The sequence below is a fragment of the Nyctereutes procyonoides genome, unplaced genomic scaffold (assembly GCF_905146905.1).
Source record: "Nyctereutes procyonoides isolate TBG_1078 unplaced genomic scaffold, NYPRO_anot_genome, whole genome shotgun sequence".
In the NCBI taxonomy this organism is placed as follows: Eukaryota; Metazoa; Chordata; class Mammalia; order Carnivora; family Canidae; genus Nyctereutes; species Nyctereutes procyonoides.
In genome coordinates, this window is record NW_026575146.1 from 22,876,316 (window position 1) to 22,892,683 (window position 16,368).

Genomic DNA, 16,368 nt, shown 5'->3' on the forward strand with positions numbered 1-16,368 from the left:
TCATCTGGAAGCTAAGGTAATAAGCACAAAGGGGCCGTGTTGTGCAGGCCCAAGATGAGGATGCGGCAAACCAGGAGGGCACTGGGAAAGCGCTTCACCGTTGAAAACATTTCCGACGCCGTCAGGGACCAAAGGTACTGCTGCCAACAGGACTAGACCGCTTCATTCCAAGTATTTTGTGATTCTGTTGAACCGTATCCTTGAAAATTAAGCTCCTTCCATTTTTCCATCTTACATTACTCTTGACACATATCCTTCATTTCCCTCTGCCTGGATTTTCTCCACAGAAGAAATGGGAAAAGGAATTGCAAACAGAAGTTCACACCGTAGTCCTGAAGCTTCCTAACAGCGGTGATACTGTCCACGGGACGGTCAACGGTCACACTATGGTCACTCACTTACTTTTTAAAATGTTTCCAGAAATGATGTTTCCCAGAACTGTGCATGTTGCTGCAGACCACTGCATTTTTAGCTCGCATGCATTAAAAAAAGTAAAGTTTTCTCAGGAGACCCAAATGTTCAATATTTAACACCGGCATTATTAAGAAATCACATTAGGGCAGAAACGTTGCCTACTTTCAGCAGAAGCCAGGATTCAGTCAGGAAGCCACTGGTTTTGGCCCAGAAGCTACTTGACCTCCACCAAGTGAACAAGGGATGTTCATGACGGGGCTCTGGGTTCTCACTCACATGCAACCGCCTTCTCTCAGCGACCTCCACCACGGTCTGGCAGACACAGGGATGCCCTCTGCCCTGCTCCCTGCCACGTCCTCTTGCAGGGCCGTGCAAGGGGTCGTTGGCACGGCACGGGCTGCTGGTCACCCACTGGGCAGTCACACACCTGGGCTGGCAGCAGCTCTAACAGTCCTGCATGGACCTTCATCAGCTTCATTTCTAATAACAGCCTGGTCTCCTTCAGCAACCCTGGACCTATGACCAGTTACATAACCAGTCATCTCTAAGGATCCATTACTTCATTCTTTGAAAATGTGATCACGTAGTGAGAAGTCGGGGCAGAGGGATCTGGCAAAAACGCTGCTTCTATCAACCTGTATGTTGGCGACACCCCGATGGAGTACCCCAATCCCACCAAAGGTCTCTATACCATGAGATTCTAGCAAGCATCACTGAATGCAGCTACAGAGTCCACTTTATCCACAGGGCAGACATCAGGGCACACTGCTGAGGAGTCTGAGGCTGGGACACAGAGCCAGCCTCTCCTGAACCTGAGGGCCCTCCTTCCTGCACAGGGGTCTCACACAATGGAAAAACCTAGGTCCTCTATGTCTGCTTCTATTCCCAAAGTCAGTGCTTGGCTTTATTATGAAGACTTTCAAATATACACAAAATACAGAGAATTGTATAACCAGCCCATGTGTGCATAACCCAAACACAACACTGTTGAGATTTTGTTATACTTGCTTCAACTATCATTCATATCTTTGTTCTTTACCTTTTTCTTCTCAGTTTTTGTGATTAAAGAAATGTGAAGTATTTTTAGTAAATTGCTTTAAGATGATGTCCTGCGTACTTTGCAAGAATCTCTAAAAATGCAGACATTGCACACATTTTACAGCTAACTAGAATAAAATAAGTCCTGGAGAGGTCCCACCATGCACAACACACTCCCAGTGTCCTCAAGTGTCCTTGCACAAGGAACCAAACAAGATCTGTGTGCTGCTGGTACGTCTCTCCAGCACTGCTGTTTGGAGCAATCCCTTCTTCCACTTAGGACTTGTCTGTTCATCTCTGTGACATCTTGCATCTGGCTCCATCACCCTGTGTAGGTGCCATAAGCCAGAAATGATGTATAAAGACTCGATTCAGTTCAGACTCTAGTGGTTTTTAGCAAGAATACTTTATGGTGAATATTAACGTGGTGTGCTTCTCAAAATGGCGTTAGTAATGTCCATAATGTCTAAACTGTTGTGCGCTCAATGACACTATGTTGGTCAGGAGTTTTGGGTTGTGACAGCATGACATCCCTTGGAGAGCTCCATCAATATTTTCTCTAACTCTAGTGAGAACATTTAACATGAGGTCTGTTAACAAATGTGTAAGTGCACAATATGGTACTGTTGGCTACGGGCACAATGTTCTACAGCAGAGCTCTAGGCCAATTTGTCCTGCACAACTGAAATTCTGTGCCTTTGACCAACGTCTCTCTCCCTACTGCCCATCCCCACTGGCAGTTGCCATTCCACTTCTCTGCATCTATGAGTGCAACTGTTTCAGAATCTCCATGTAAGTGGAATTACGCAGTATTTGACCTTCTGTGATTGGCTTATTTCACTTAGTATAATATCCTCCGGGTTCATCTAGGTCATTGCAAAGGCAGGATTTCCTTCTTTTTTAAGGCTGAATAACACTCCATTGTATGCATACACCACATTTTCTTTATTCATCCATCAATAAACATTTGGATTGTTTACACATCTTAGCTATTATGAATATGTTATAGCAACATAGGAGAGCAAATCTTTCTTCAAAATCTTGATTTCAACTCTTTTGAATAAAGGCCCAGGACTGGGATTACTGGATGCTATGGTAGTTCTATTTTTAATTTTGTAAGGAACCTCCACATGATTTTCCATAGTGGCTGCACCAATTTGCATTCTCACCAACAGTGCAAAAGTGTTCCAATTTTTCCACATGCTTGCTGCTGACATTTATCTCCTGGTTTTTGGATGATGGCCATCCTAGCAGATGTGAGGTGATATCTCACTGGTTTTGCACTTCCCTGATGATGAGTGATGTACCTGTTGGCCACTACTATGTCTTCTTTGGAGAAACATCTATTCAAGCTGCCTTGGGGCCATCAATCTTTATCTGATAGTTTCATCTACTGATGACATTTGCCAAAGTCAATTACTTTTAAGATTGCAAGAGGGTAATTTTCTAATTCTGCCATTCATCTCACTTGTCTAGAATTATTTCCTAAAAAATAACTTTTCTTCTTCAAAGAGGGTATCAGGCTAACTCCTTAACAGTCCAAACAGGAAAAGCAAGACAAATGCTGGATTATTTTCCTTAGAGAGACATGGTTCTGAGTAAGAACCATCAAATGGGGATGAATAAGGCTTCGTTTAGGTTTGGTCTCTTTATTGGAGTGTTATTTTAAAACTGTGAGATTTTAGATATATAATGTTTTAAGACTAATTGCAGTCAATCTCTCAAAGCTCAACTACACCTTCTCTGGCCAATAGCCTTTAATGTTGCTTCCTGCAGCCGTATTATATGACTGATCACTCCTCAATTTCTTCATCTTTCGCATGAGATGCCTCTGGCTCATCCTTAAACTTTTGCTACATACCTGAAAGCAGCTATTCATCCAGGGAACTCTGGTTTTCCATCAGTGGGCTAGGTAGAGGCTCCCACAAGGTCATGAAGGGCAATGGCTGGAATGTCGATGCTTCTGAACATTTTCACTGGCTGATGCTAGGAAATACCTGTTTTCATAAGTGTACATCAATTCTACACTGTTTTTTTTTTTTAAGATTTATTTTTAGAGAGACAGAAAGCACAAGCAGGAGGAGGGGCAAAGGGAGAGGGAGAAGCGGACTCCTCGCTGAGCACAGATCCTGGCACCTGCACGGGGCTGGATCCCAGGATCCAGAGACCATGACCTGAGCCAAAAACCAAGAGTCAGCCACTTAATAGACCGAGTCACCCAGGCGCTCCCCACACTTTTTTAAATAGATGCTTTCTAAGAGTGTTTCAATAACTGGTAAAGCAAGATCTCCCCAACATAATTGTTTTTTCCAGGGTGTCTTAACAATTATTATTTGTTAATTCTTTGAAATAATTTTATAGTATGATTGTCTACGTACAGGAAAACCTTTGAAGTTTTAGTTGCAGAAGCGTTAAGGTTTCAAATTACCTATAGAGAATGGAAGTATTTAATTATTTTTCTCCTTTGTATCTTCTTTTTCCCTTATTGTGCTCTCTGGAGTATCTACTTTCTACTCTATTCATTCAAGTGTGGTCTTTATCTCTGAAATTTTTTTTCTAACGCTTTCCTAATGCTTATCAGTTTTCATTTCACATAGTCCTGTGTCTAGTAGTATTATTTCTGAACTTTTCTGTTTCTGCTGGTCTGTTAAAGATTATGTGTTTTCTTAATTTCCTTCAGCTTATTTTCAAAAACATGGTCAGTTTCATCTGCATAGTATACATATTTTTCTGTGTGGTCTCTTGTCTCTGAGAATTTTTTTTCTTCACTCTCATTTTGTTGTATTATAAAAGAACTGTCCTATCCGGACTTTATATGACACCACGGAATAGAAAACAGGACATATAGGAGAAACCTATGTGCCCTACCACTGCTTCCAAAATGCCCCTCGGGAGACACTGGCACAGACTGTGCTTGCAGAAGTACCCACACAGCTGGTCTCCTACTTCAAGGCCCAAGGTTGGGCCTCATTCAAACCACTTCTACCCCCAGCAAAGAGCCCTGCACAGGCCCCTCAGGTCTAGGTTCCATTAGAGGATAGGCTATGGCTAGTCCTCAGCCTTGTGTCCCCAAGGTTCCCATAAGCGGGAGCCCCATAAGCGGAGCCCATAAGCACACATTCCCCAGCGCTGCACTTTACGTTTTATACTTTTATATTTGCTCCTGCTGTTGTTGCTCTTGATTCCCTCCTGCTTGCCCTGGAGTCCTTCATTTAATAAAGATCAATGAAGACAAACAAACAAAACAACAGACAAAGCTCAATAGGCAAGCTGGAGCACATCATGGAGATTCTTGTTTACCACATACAGATAACTGATCAGTATCCTACATAATATTGGAGAACCAGCAGAATATTTTAAGCAGAAAAGCATTATAATCAGCAATAATTTGTTTTCTAACCATTACAATAAGCTTGTTGAAGTTTTACATTTTAATTGAGGATGTTTCTTTTTCTTCTTAGGGTTATATCACTTTTGCTTTTTATATTTTGAGACTACGTTACCAGGTGCATATAGATTTAGAATTATGATATTTTCTATATAGATTGGCATTGTTATCATTATTAAATGCTCCTTATTACCTCTAATAATGGTTTAAGCCTTAATGTCTACCTTAGACTTAAGTGTTCTCACATCAGCTTGTTTTGTCATCTTTCTACTTCCAATGTCTCTGTGACTTTATACTCTTAATTTCAAATTTCATATTTTCAGCTGCATTCACAAATACATTGAATAAAAGAAGAAGGGATCAAAAATTTCAAGAAAATTCAATCTACACAGTTGACTTGCATTTGGCTCCTTAAAAATAGGTCCATACTTAAGTTATCTCATGGATTTCTTAGGTAACATCCAAGTAATGCTCAAGCCTTTGAAGCAAATATGAATTTGATATCCTACCTGAAAGCCACTAAGCCATGATACATAATGAGATGTTTCAAAAGAGAATTTAACTTAATGGGTGGATCTGAATTAGTAAGACATTTTAGGGTGCATGACAGGATAGAGAAACTATCCATTCATTCATTTAGAGAGCGCACACATGATGGAGGAAAGGGCAGTGGGACGGGGAGAAAGAATCTTAAGTAGGCTCCATGCTGGGCCTATCTAAATGGGGTATTTGGATTATGTGAAAATGGGTAGAAATACATAGTTTAGGTTTTTTTTTTTTCAAAAAATACAATGTATTCTGAAATGTACTATGCAGCTAAGTGCTCATAAGCAACTTAAATAATTAAAATAAGTAAAATTTACTTGACCATATGACATATTTGCCACATTTTAGATTTTTTTTTCTGCAATACTGAACAAAAACCTTGCTGGCACTACCACCAACAAGAAAATAATGTGATTTTTGGTTTTCCCTCTAAATTGTTTTTCTGTATGGGGTACCTGGTTGGTTCAGTCAGTTAAGCATCTGACTCTTGATTTTGTTTTTGGTTTTTTTAGATTTTATTTATTTATTCATGAGAGACATAGAGAGAGAGAGGCAGAGACAGAGGCAGAGGGAGAAGCAGGCTCCATGCAGGGAGCCCAATGCAGGACTCAATCCTGGGACTCTGGGATCATGCCCTGGGCTGAAGGCAGACGCTCAACCGCTGAACCACCCAGGCATCCTGACTCTTGATTTTGGTTCAGGTCATGATCTCAGGGTCATGGGATGGAGCTCCAAGTCAGGCTGCACCACTAGGTGTGGGATCTGCTTGGGAGTCTCTCTCTGCCTCTCTCCCTGCTCTTCCCCCAGTGCTCACACACACACACACACTCTATATATATATTAAAAAAAAAAAAAAAAAAGAAAAGAAAAGAAAGAAAAATTAAAATTAAAAAAATCAATTTTTAATTTAAATTCAATTTATGCAACTGATGGATTATTGAACTACATCTGAAATTGATGATGTCCTATATGTTGGCTAATTAAATTTAAGACAATCAATTTAAAAAATTAAAATAAAATAACTACATTGGCAAGGCCCATGGGGCTGGAGGTCAGCTGGGGTGCAGCTGACGGCCACCATGCTCTGCACTCCTCTGTACTGTGCCTGCCCACAGGAGGAAGTGACAGGAAAACAGTGTGACATCAGGTAAGGATATGATGCAGGATTCACTGAAGCTGAAGAGAAAGTGGTCGTTCCTGTTGGCACCATAAATACCTATGGATTGTGGCAGGAAAAGTGAAACGGGTCACTGACATTGAGAATTCAGTGCTCATAAATAACTTTGAAAAAAGTGGATGGATGCAAGTGACAGAAAATTAGGGTTGGAATGTTTACCAGATGAGTGTGTAAACCAACGAAAAATGTTTTTAGCATTGAAACTGGCTGTTGGCTCTCAGATAATCACATAACATTTTCTGAACCACTAGGATCTGACCCAGAAGGTTCTGATGGTGAAGAATATTAAAAGCTATAGGAAGGAGCTGGAGAAAGAAGGGGGTCCTCTAGCAGAAAAAGATGAAAATGGAAAATACCTCCATTTGGACTTTGTTCTGGTCACCTTCATGCTGCCTGCTGACCACAGCCGCTTGTGGAGTTCAGGAAAAGTCCCTCTAGAATCATGAAATCTTGCAGCAAAGCCCAGGGGACAGGCATCTTCTGATGGACAAGTTCTCACAGATCAAAAAGTGATCTCAGGACAGCAAAACAGCCCCGTTTGTGACACAGTCCACTAAAAAAGCCCATGTGATCTCTCTGTACATTAACAACCCATTACCAACTGGCAGGAGGAAGTTCCATCTGTGCTTGTATGTTCTGGTGTCTCCACGCCATCACATGTGAACTTGGATTTCGACATTTTTGCTCTGTGAAACACACTTCCCGTGAGTTGGACACCATATTTGTCCATTCCTCTCACCAAGGTTGCCCTTCAGAAGCACAGGAAGGACCACCCAACCACATCCACGGGGCCAGGGGACTCCACCTGGAGAGCACCGGCGGCCAGCTGCTGGAAGGTCCACTGGGCCATGGTGTGGTCGCTGAAGGCCATGGTGCGGTGATGAGCAATGACCAACAGTGCTTCCAGGGTTATGGCTCCGACTGTCTCCGATGACAAGCAGAAGCCCTGGCCCACTGAGGCGAGTTTCCATCTCTCACCTCCGGCACCACCAACAACCAGAACCTCAAGTATAACCTGATCAGTGACACCCTCAATACTGCGGTTCCCAATGAGAGACTCTATGCCACAAAAGGCACCAGTCGCCCCCAGAGCAAGTCCTTGGCCATTACAAAATCCTGTAAGATGAAGAGCTGGTGCGGGGTGATGGGGCTGACTGGGGGCTGAGAGGTCGCCAGGGTCAGGTGCTGTGGCCCAAAGGGAGCCAACCAAGTCATGGGACGTCATCACAACCTGGCAGTGACCACCAGGAAGCACGGAGGATTGCAGCCTGGACCTGCCAAGTACTCCTTGCACCAGGGCTGACTCTGAAATTCCCTTTTTCTAGAGTTTTGTTGTTGTTTTTTTTTTTTTTCCATTCCTAAGTCCTGTGAATAAAGGCATTTCTTTGGAAGGTTAGAAAAAATAATAATCAAATAAGTACATTGTTCCCTAAGACATCAGAAAGGAATACTCCCAGTTAAATACTTTGATCTGGTATTTTATTTATTAGTGTTTTATCTGGTGATTCACAGAACATGCAGCATGTAGCAATGCCTTTCACATGAAGGCAATTTGTGCAATGATCGATAAATGAATAAAGAAATAAATTAATGTGTGAATGGGGTTTAAAATAATCATGATTCATCAAAATTAATGCATGAGGGCCTTTCATAGCTCACACATTATTCTTATCAAAATACTATTACTTGCAAGTTTTAAACCCTGGCCAGTAGCCACGTTTTTTAAAATAGATTTGTATCCTCCTGTGCGATAATACTAAGCAGTTTCCACAAGAACAAGTCCAGGGTCTCATGACTGAAGACCAACAAACACCACGGCAGCACTTACATGTCTGTCCTCAGCACCAGAAGCCACGTAGCGTCCTCAAGGGCTAAAAGCAATTCCACATGGGTACCCGTGGTTTGGATGCCCTTCAAAACGGCGCTCGCATCTATAAGGAGAAAAAGAGACACCAGGAGAAAAAGATGATTTTTTTAATTTTCATGCAAATTAGGAAAAAGGTCACTGACTGGTAGCCTGTCTTTACAACAATGACCAAATCAGCAGTGAGAGAGAGCACTCACATGAGTTATTAAAGGCAAGAAGGTTATTCTGGACATCTTTAAAAATATAAAACAAACATTTTTAAATAATAAATCATTTGGATAAGTGATTCAAAGACTTTTGGGAGGAGCAACACTCTATAAGACTGGTCAAGTGCCACAACCAAGTACTTATAAAGTATTATATACAACCTGTCATTGTAACATGTCAGGGAACTGAAAACAGTCATGCAGAGAAAATCTCCACCACCTTTTGGGACAGTCAGAGCCACCCCAAGAAAGCCTTCACAAGCATTTTCCAGCATGAAGCTGGGCTCCGGGGAGCTCTACGATATCAGGCAGAGGTGGACCTTACCTTAGGGTCCTCAAGTCCCACAGCTTTATGCCATCCCCACTGGCGGTGGTGGCGAATAGGTTATAAGCCTCGTGCTGCTGGGTCATAAATGATGATCCCTGTGATCATAAGGGGAGGAAACGAGATGTGTTCATTAAAGGCTGAATTAATAAACATTATACCATGGCATGTAAGGACAGTGAATCTAAAGTAAGAAACTGACACAAGGTTTTTTTCTTTTCCTATTTACAACAATTTCAGAATTGGATTCCAAAAACTTTCTTATGAATAATTACTAATGGTACATTTTGACCTTACGAATTGTTGGTGTGTGTTTCCTAGATATGAAATGCCACCAAAAATTATAAACATAAAATAAAAGACCAAAAGACTACCATATTAACACACCAGATTTTTTAAGTATAGATCATAATCCATCTTCAATAAATTATCTGAAAGATGCCCATAATGAGGCATTTGAAACCTGAGGTCAGTTATTGATCCCACCCTAAGGCCCTGTACAGAAGTCTGAGCACTGGCTTATTTGAGGCCATGCATGTGTCACAGGCTGGGGTCCGTTTGAGGACCTGCCTCTGATCTGATCATCACCTCTCCTCAAGCTGCTGTCAGAAGAAGTCGCAGTGACTTAAAATAGCTCTGGCCCCAAACATTAAACAATTACGGTTAATAACAAAGTCCATCTTCCTTTCAAGCCAAGAATATCCAAATTATTAAGAAATATTTAGTAAAATATATCTGAGAGCGTTTATCCTTACAGTGTACACATACCTTGAGGTTCCTTTTAAGTTACAAATAGGAAATGAAGGTTTACGTAAATTCAGTAACAAACTACCAGAATATTAACTCTGAGCCAACAGCATTCTAAACACTGAATATTTCATCCTCTTAACAAACTTAGGAGATGTGAACTATTTTATATCCATTTCAGGTGAGGAATCCACTGGAGGCCACCCAGCCAGTACTCCCAAAATAGTTTATCAGTCTACAAACCAGCACAAGGCCAGGACAGCTTGGTCACTCTCAATATCCAAACAATCCAACAGGTACCCAACAAACATAAGAGATCACCTACAACATTGGGCACTTTGCAAGGCATGGAGCATAAGGACACAGACCTAGTTTAATAGGAAGGCAGATACAGATGCAATGAAACACCGGGACACCTGCACCCCAATGTTTATAGCAGCAATGTCCACAATAGCCAAACTGTGGAAGGAGCCTCGGTGTCCATCAAAAGGTGAATGGATAAAGAAGCTGTGGTCTCTGTATACAATGGAATATTCCTCAGCCATTAGAAATGACAAATACCCACCATTTGCTTCAACGTGGATGGAACTGGAAGGTATTATGCTGAGTGAAGTAAGTCAATCGGAGAAGGACAAACAGTGTATGTTCTCATTCATTTGGGGAATATGAATAATAGTGAAAGGGAATATAGGGAAGGGAGAAGAAATGTGTGGGAAATATCAGAAAGGGAGACAGAACATAAAGACTCCTAACTCTGTGAAACGAACTAGGGGTGGTGGAAGGGGAGGAGGGCAGGGGGTGGGGGTGACTGGGTGACGGGCACTGAGGGGGGCACTTGACGGGATGAGCACTGGGTGTTATTCTGTATGTTGGCAAATTGAACACCAATAAAAAATAAATTTATTATTAAAAAAATAATAAATAAAAAAATAAAAAAAGGAAGGCAGACACATGATGCATGGTTACAATACTTCACAGCAGTGCTTGTTTCTTAAAGCTAACCAGTAAAAACCAAAAGTGTTCACAGAGATAACAGGAGAATTAAATTTATTTTCAATCAATCCAATTGAGGCTAAGGAAGAAGGAATGAAGAAGCAAAGAAAATTCATGATAAATAGAAAGTACAGAAGTTTTTTTTCTTTAATGTAGAAGAGAAAGCACAAAATAAGATCAAATGTATGAGTAATCATACTGATTGCAAACAGACTAAACTCAAGTAAAGAAAAAGAAGAGATTCTTAGTTGCATTTCAAGAAAAACACTTAGAGCATTATTTTTAAAGGCTGAATGTGAAAGGTGGAGAATAGCATATACTAAATAAAAGAAGGCAAGACTATATAAGTACTAGAAAAAATATAGAACACCTCATTAAAGAGTTTGTAACTATTATAAAAGGAATGCTACATATAAAAATATAAGAAGTGTAACTTAAACACACACAAAAAACAGCCTGTAAATATATAGAGCAAAAATCAAAAGAATTATAAGAAATTGACAAGATCATAATCATAGAAATGTTAATACACTTCTCTAATTAAAAAAAAAAAAAAAAAACAGGGATGCCTGGGTGGCTCAGTGGTTGAGCATCTGCCTTCAGCTTGGGTTGTGATCCCAGAGTCCTAGGAATGAGTCCCGCATCGGGGTCCCTGCTGAATGGGTAGCCTGTTTCTCCCTCTGCCTGTGTCTCTGCCTCTCTCTCTGTGTCTCTAATGAATAAATAAATAAAATCTTAAAAAAAAAACAATTAGGAATACAAAAAATTTGGAAACTTGAATAATTTAAATACAGTTAATAAGGTTGGGCCAATGGACATCTATGCAAACATGTACCCAACGGTTAGCAAGAACATATTCTTTTCAGGCACACATATATGATATCCATAAAAATCAACCAGAAAGCCAAGTTTCTCAAGAAATACAAAAATCTCAACAGATAGAAAAAAAAAACCCAACAGATAGAAGAGAATCAGTGTCACATAGATGATGCGCTCTGAACTCCATGCCAAAAGTAGGAATCGGTAACAAAAAGTTTACTAAAAACAAGCTCATACATATAGAAATTTAAAAGCACACATCTAAATAAACCCTAGGGTAAAAAAAATCATAATGGGAATTAGAGAACATCTACTGCTAAATAATAATAATACACAAGCTAAAGCTGGTAAAGTGCAGCTAAAGCAGAATTCAAGGGGAAATTCATAGGTTTAAATGCATACATCATAAATGTATAAAAAATGGAATGGATTACATATCCGTAATGTGGAATAAAAATCAGGTAGACAGAGATAGGTATAGTTTGCTGCTATTATGTAAAATGACAACACACCACACAATACAGAATGTATTTTGAACGCATACTTGGGAAAGTCACATTAAATTCAGTTGTAGTAATCAAAGAAGGAGACAAAGAAACAGAGCAGAACTGTGTCTGTATCCACAAGCATTTCAGTTCAAAAAAAAAAAAATACAAGATCTAGAGATAATGAAGTAATATATTTTAAGGTAATCACATGGATATTAATGACTTATTTCTGAAAATCTAAAGTTTTCTTTGTGATAAAATGTTTTCATTAGAAAACTATTTAAACCTTCACATATTTAATTTTTCAGTTCAAATTAGCTGTATAACATTATATACTTACATCACAAAAATGCACATATCTTACTCAGGCATAGAAAAAAGTAATAGTCAAAGTTTTATTATATATAAAGAAAAAGGAGTAACTATGATTTTTTAAAGAGATCAATAAATCATAAAAGATGTATGCCTTTTCATTATAAAAATAAGCCACCTCATGACATAACACAATTTAAAAACAGAAAAACACAGCTCTGACTATTTCATGTGATATTCTCGTTAATGTGATCAAATTAAACAGTCTGCTTATCTGACCACGACAGGGGGCAGTTGTCAGGAGAGGTGACTTTCAGGACCGTGCATTGGGATGAGTGCAAAGGAACATTACTGGTGTGTGACAGATACAGTTCTCTTGTCCTAACCTTAAGGGAAATTCAAAATGATCTATTTTATATTTTACTGGAAATATGACATTTGGGCCAGGAAGGATTTGTGTTTCTCGTAAATTTGGACTTGTTACAGGACAGTTCCTGGGTAGCAGCTCCCATGTGGCTGTGGGTAGTCAGAACACTTTGATGTATCTTGTGTAACTGAACAAGAATTTAAGAGAAGTTTAGAAAAACAAGCTATTAAGATACAGTGTGAGCCTCTGAAACCTTACACTCCTTCCCTTCCCTTCACCATATACCACTCAGAAGTGTATTCCTAGGAGGTCAAACTAGTCATTTTCCCATTAAAAACCTCAGGACTACTTTTCCTAATACGACACCTCTCATCCAAGAGCACACCACAATGATCCCCAAAATATCACAATCATTGCCGGAAGACCACATCAATTTGAGGTAGATCGGGCTGTTGTTTGGTCATTACATACGCTGCTACTTAATGGAGAAGACATGTTAAGCAGTTTCCTAAAGCAAATGCACTAAAAGGTGTAACAAGGAAAGGTTTTATGAGAGGGACATACGGAATGGTCCTGGTGTCACACAAGGAGAGGGACAGCCCTGTCTTCACAACAATGGCTTGTACTGGCTGCTGGTAGCATCTGAAGGGAAGTTTCCTAGGAATCTGTTAGGGGGCTCCCCAAACACAGAGACACAGGCCTGGAGACCCAAGTCCACTAGGAAGAGGACCCTTCCTGTAGCCAACACCATGCCCCGAAAACAGGCTAAGTCAGAAACCCCTGTCCCCAAGGCTACCGTTGGCACATCAGCCACAAAGCCAGGGCCCCAGCTGGTATCTGAGCAGAGTTCAGTGTAAGGCCCTATGACATGAAGCTGTCTGCCGCTGAAGGAGCCAGGTGTGCACTAGGACAGCCGCTATGGACACCCCCTGGCTGGTCTACTGCCCAGGAGCACGTCCCCTCTTCCCTCTCCAGCTTGTCTATTCACTGGTGGGAGCTCCTAAAGCAGCACATGTTTGCAGAGCACCAGCGTACTCCCCAAGGGGACAGAGCACAAGCACAAGCCCTTCCAGCTGGAACCTCGTGGCACAACTTCGTTATTTCTAACATCGGTATTACACTTAGATGTACATTGCTCATGCACATCCAGGCAGGTCACTCACCTTCCTGCTCAACCTTCACGATGACTGTCCTGTACCTGGAATTGAACCCAGACTGTGACCAGGGCCTGCAAGCCCAGAGGACCATCCCCTGCCCCCAGTCACGGATTCTGCATCTGCAGTCCAACTCCCACCCTTGGCTTCATCATGTGGGCCTGCATGTGAATGGTGCCCATTCCCTAGACGCTGCTCCCCCAGTGCACACTTGGCTCCCTCCCCTGCCCCACGTACCTGCTGCCCATATCACCTCCTCAGAGAGGAGTACCTGACCTGTGTGAAAGTGAACCCACTTCTTTCTTTAGAAGGAAACAATTTCATCAAGTGTGAGGGTTCTACTTTCTCCCACACGCCTGTATCCCAGTGCTCAGAGCAGCACCAGGTGCAGACTTGCTGAGAGATACGTTTAAATGAATTTGTTATTAAGTTAATACATATGCCTGTACACACACATTGACACACATGTGCATACACCTACACATGAGTCCATGCACATATACACACGTATACATGTATGTGCCCTTGCAAGTCCTGGTACAGTCCAGACCACAAGCTTGGTGAGGACCAAGGAGCAGGTGCTGACCATCCCCCAAGACATCACCGTGGTGAAGGGTTGTAGATGTGGACTGATAGGGTCACAATCCTGCTCATAAAGCTCATTATCTCGGTGGGGGGAAGCCCGAGCCTGGTACAGAGAAGCCAGACAAGGCTCCCAGACAACAGCAGCCCAGGGAACTTGGGACCATTAGCTCTGCGGCCAGACGCCACCAATACACCTCAGGGAACCGGCACTTGGGGTCTCAGCTTCCACGTCTATGAATGAGGGCTGAGTTCATGCGTGCTAAGACGCAACATCTGCCACGTGGGAGCACATGTGGCATGTGCATGTGTAAGAGCATGACAGGGAAAAGTGCAGGGTGTGCCTCCCCCTGTCCTGGAGGGTCACCTGGGTTTGCTGCATCCCACAGGAGCCACCTATGGCACAAGGAAAGGGCCTGGCCCAGCAACTCAGGTTCCATCACATGCCCAGCCTGAGACAGGAGAGGACAGCACCTGCATGCCAAGTCTGATTCTACGTCGACGTGCTGGGAACCTTGTGGAATTTAAGCAGTATTTATATTTTAGCAGTAGGAGTGTGGCTGGGTTGAGGAGACAGCAGACGGGGCTGGCAGTAGGTGGCGGCTGGGGCAGAAGGATGGACGACAGACCGCACATGGGGCCGGGGACGTGGCAGCACGGGGCATGCTCAGGGCGTTCATGCACGCCAGCCTGCTCTGTGGGCTTACGCAGGGGAGTCAGGCCGGAGGGCCTAAGGGAGCAGAGGCAACCACCCAGCTTTTAGCCCTGACTCACCACCTGCAGGGGCTAAGGCAACCTGTCTATTTTATGTGCCTTCACCATTCTCCTAAAATAAGTTCTACCTGACCATATGAGACAAGGTGGAGTCCCAGGCAAATGTAACCTTCTCTAGTCTTCCCGGGACACAATCAACGTCCTCATTACTGTGGCCACAGTCTGCCGTCTCGCATGATGGCACTCGCCACAGGCAGCTTTGTGTCACTATGACCCACATCCACAACTACCACCTTCTGTGTTACAATTTCTTGGAAAGCAACTTCTTAATTCAGCTTCTGAAGTAGCAGATTCTTGGGCACTTGCCCTTAACACTCACAGGAACAAAGGGATTGTGCAAAATTAGGTGCATTTGACAAGTGAGAGTTTTCTAAGGTAATGCCCACCAACCTTCATAAATTCACATTTCAAAAAAATAGGAGGAATAACTATCATTTAATGAACTGAGACCATGTTAAGAGATTTGCCTGCATTATCTTATTTAATTCCTCAACCAAGAAAAGTAATGAGTGCAAAAGGTTTAAAAGTCTTCTATGAAATGGAAACAGAAAGGCATGAAAATAAGAAAATCCCAAGATGGCAGACAAAATAGCATCATGTCATTTTTCAAAATGAAATAACTTCTTTTGAAAATATGAGAAAATCGGCTAACTTTATTTTTTTTTTTTATCTATTCATGATAGTCACACAGAGAGAGAGAGAGAGAGAGGCAGAGGCACAGGCAGAGAGAGAAGGAGATGCAGGCTCCATGCACCGGGAGCCCGACGTGGGACTCGATCCCGGGTCTCCAGGATCACGCCCTGGGCCAAAGGCAGGTGCTAAACTGCTGTGCCACCCAGGGATCCCAGAAAATTGGTTAACTTTAAAAGGATTATCTTTACCATTATATTAAAACCAGGGTTTTATTTTTTATAAGTAAAATGCATTTAAAACTCCAAAACTATATTTTTTATTTCCAACTTAATCAGCTGAAACAATTTTTTTTTAGCTGAAACAATTTAAAACAAATTTGGAATCAAGTGGAAAAAACAAATCTCAGACAGAGATTTTTCAGATTTTCATACCAAGTTTCATCTAGATCAAGTTTTCATGGCTCTGTGATAAATCCCAGAAAGAAAGAACAGAGCAAGTAAAAGAAAAAGGAAATAGGGATTTATAATGGAAATGTTAA

General features: G+C 41.7%; 1 protein-coding gene and 1 pseudogene across 1 annotated transcript in view; one reads left to right on the top strand and one right to left on the bottom strand.

The window, feature by feature from the left end:
- The window catches only part of WDR27 (WD repeat domain 27), a 218,575-nt gene that overhangs the window by 88,205 nt on the left and 114,002 nt on the right, over positions 1-16,368 (bottom strand). Inside the window, 2 exon segments of the mRNA XM_055310420.1 lie at positions 8,392-8,494; positions 8,962-9,059. Coding sequence (XP_055166395.1) covers positions 8,392-8,494; positions 8,962-9,059 — 201 coding nt within the window.
- On the top strand, positions 55-7,925 carry LOC129499747 (polyglutamylase complex subunit TTLL1-like; annotated as a pseudogene).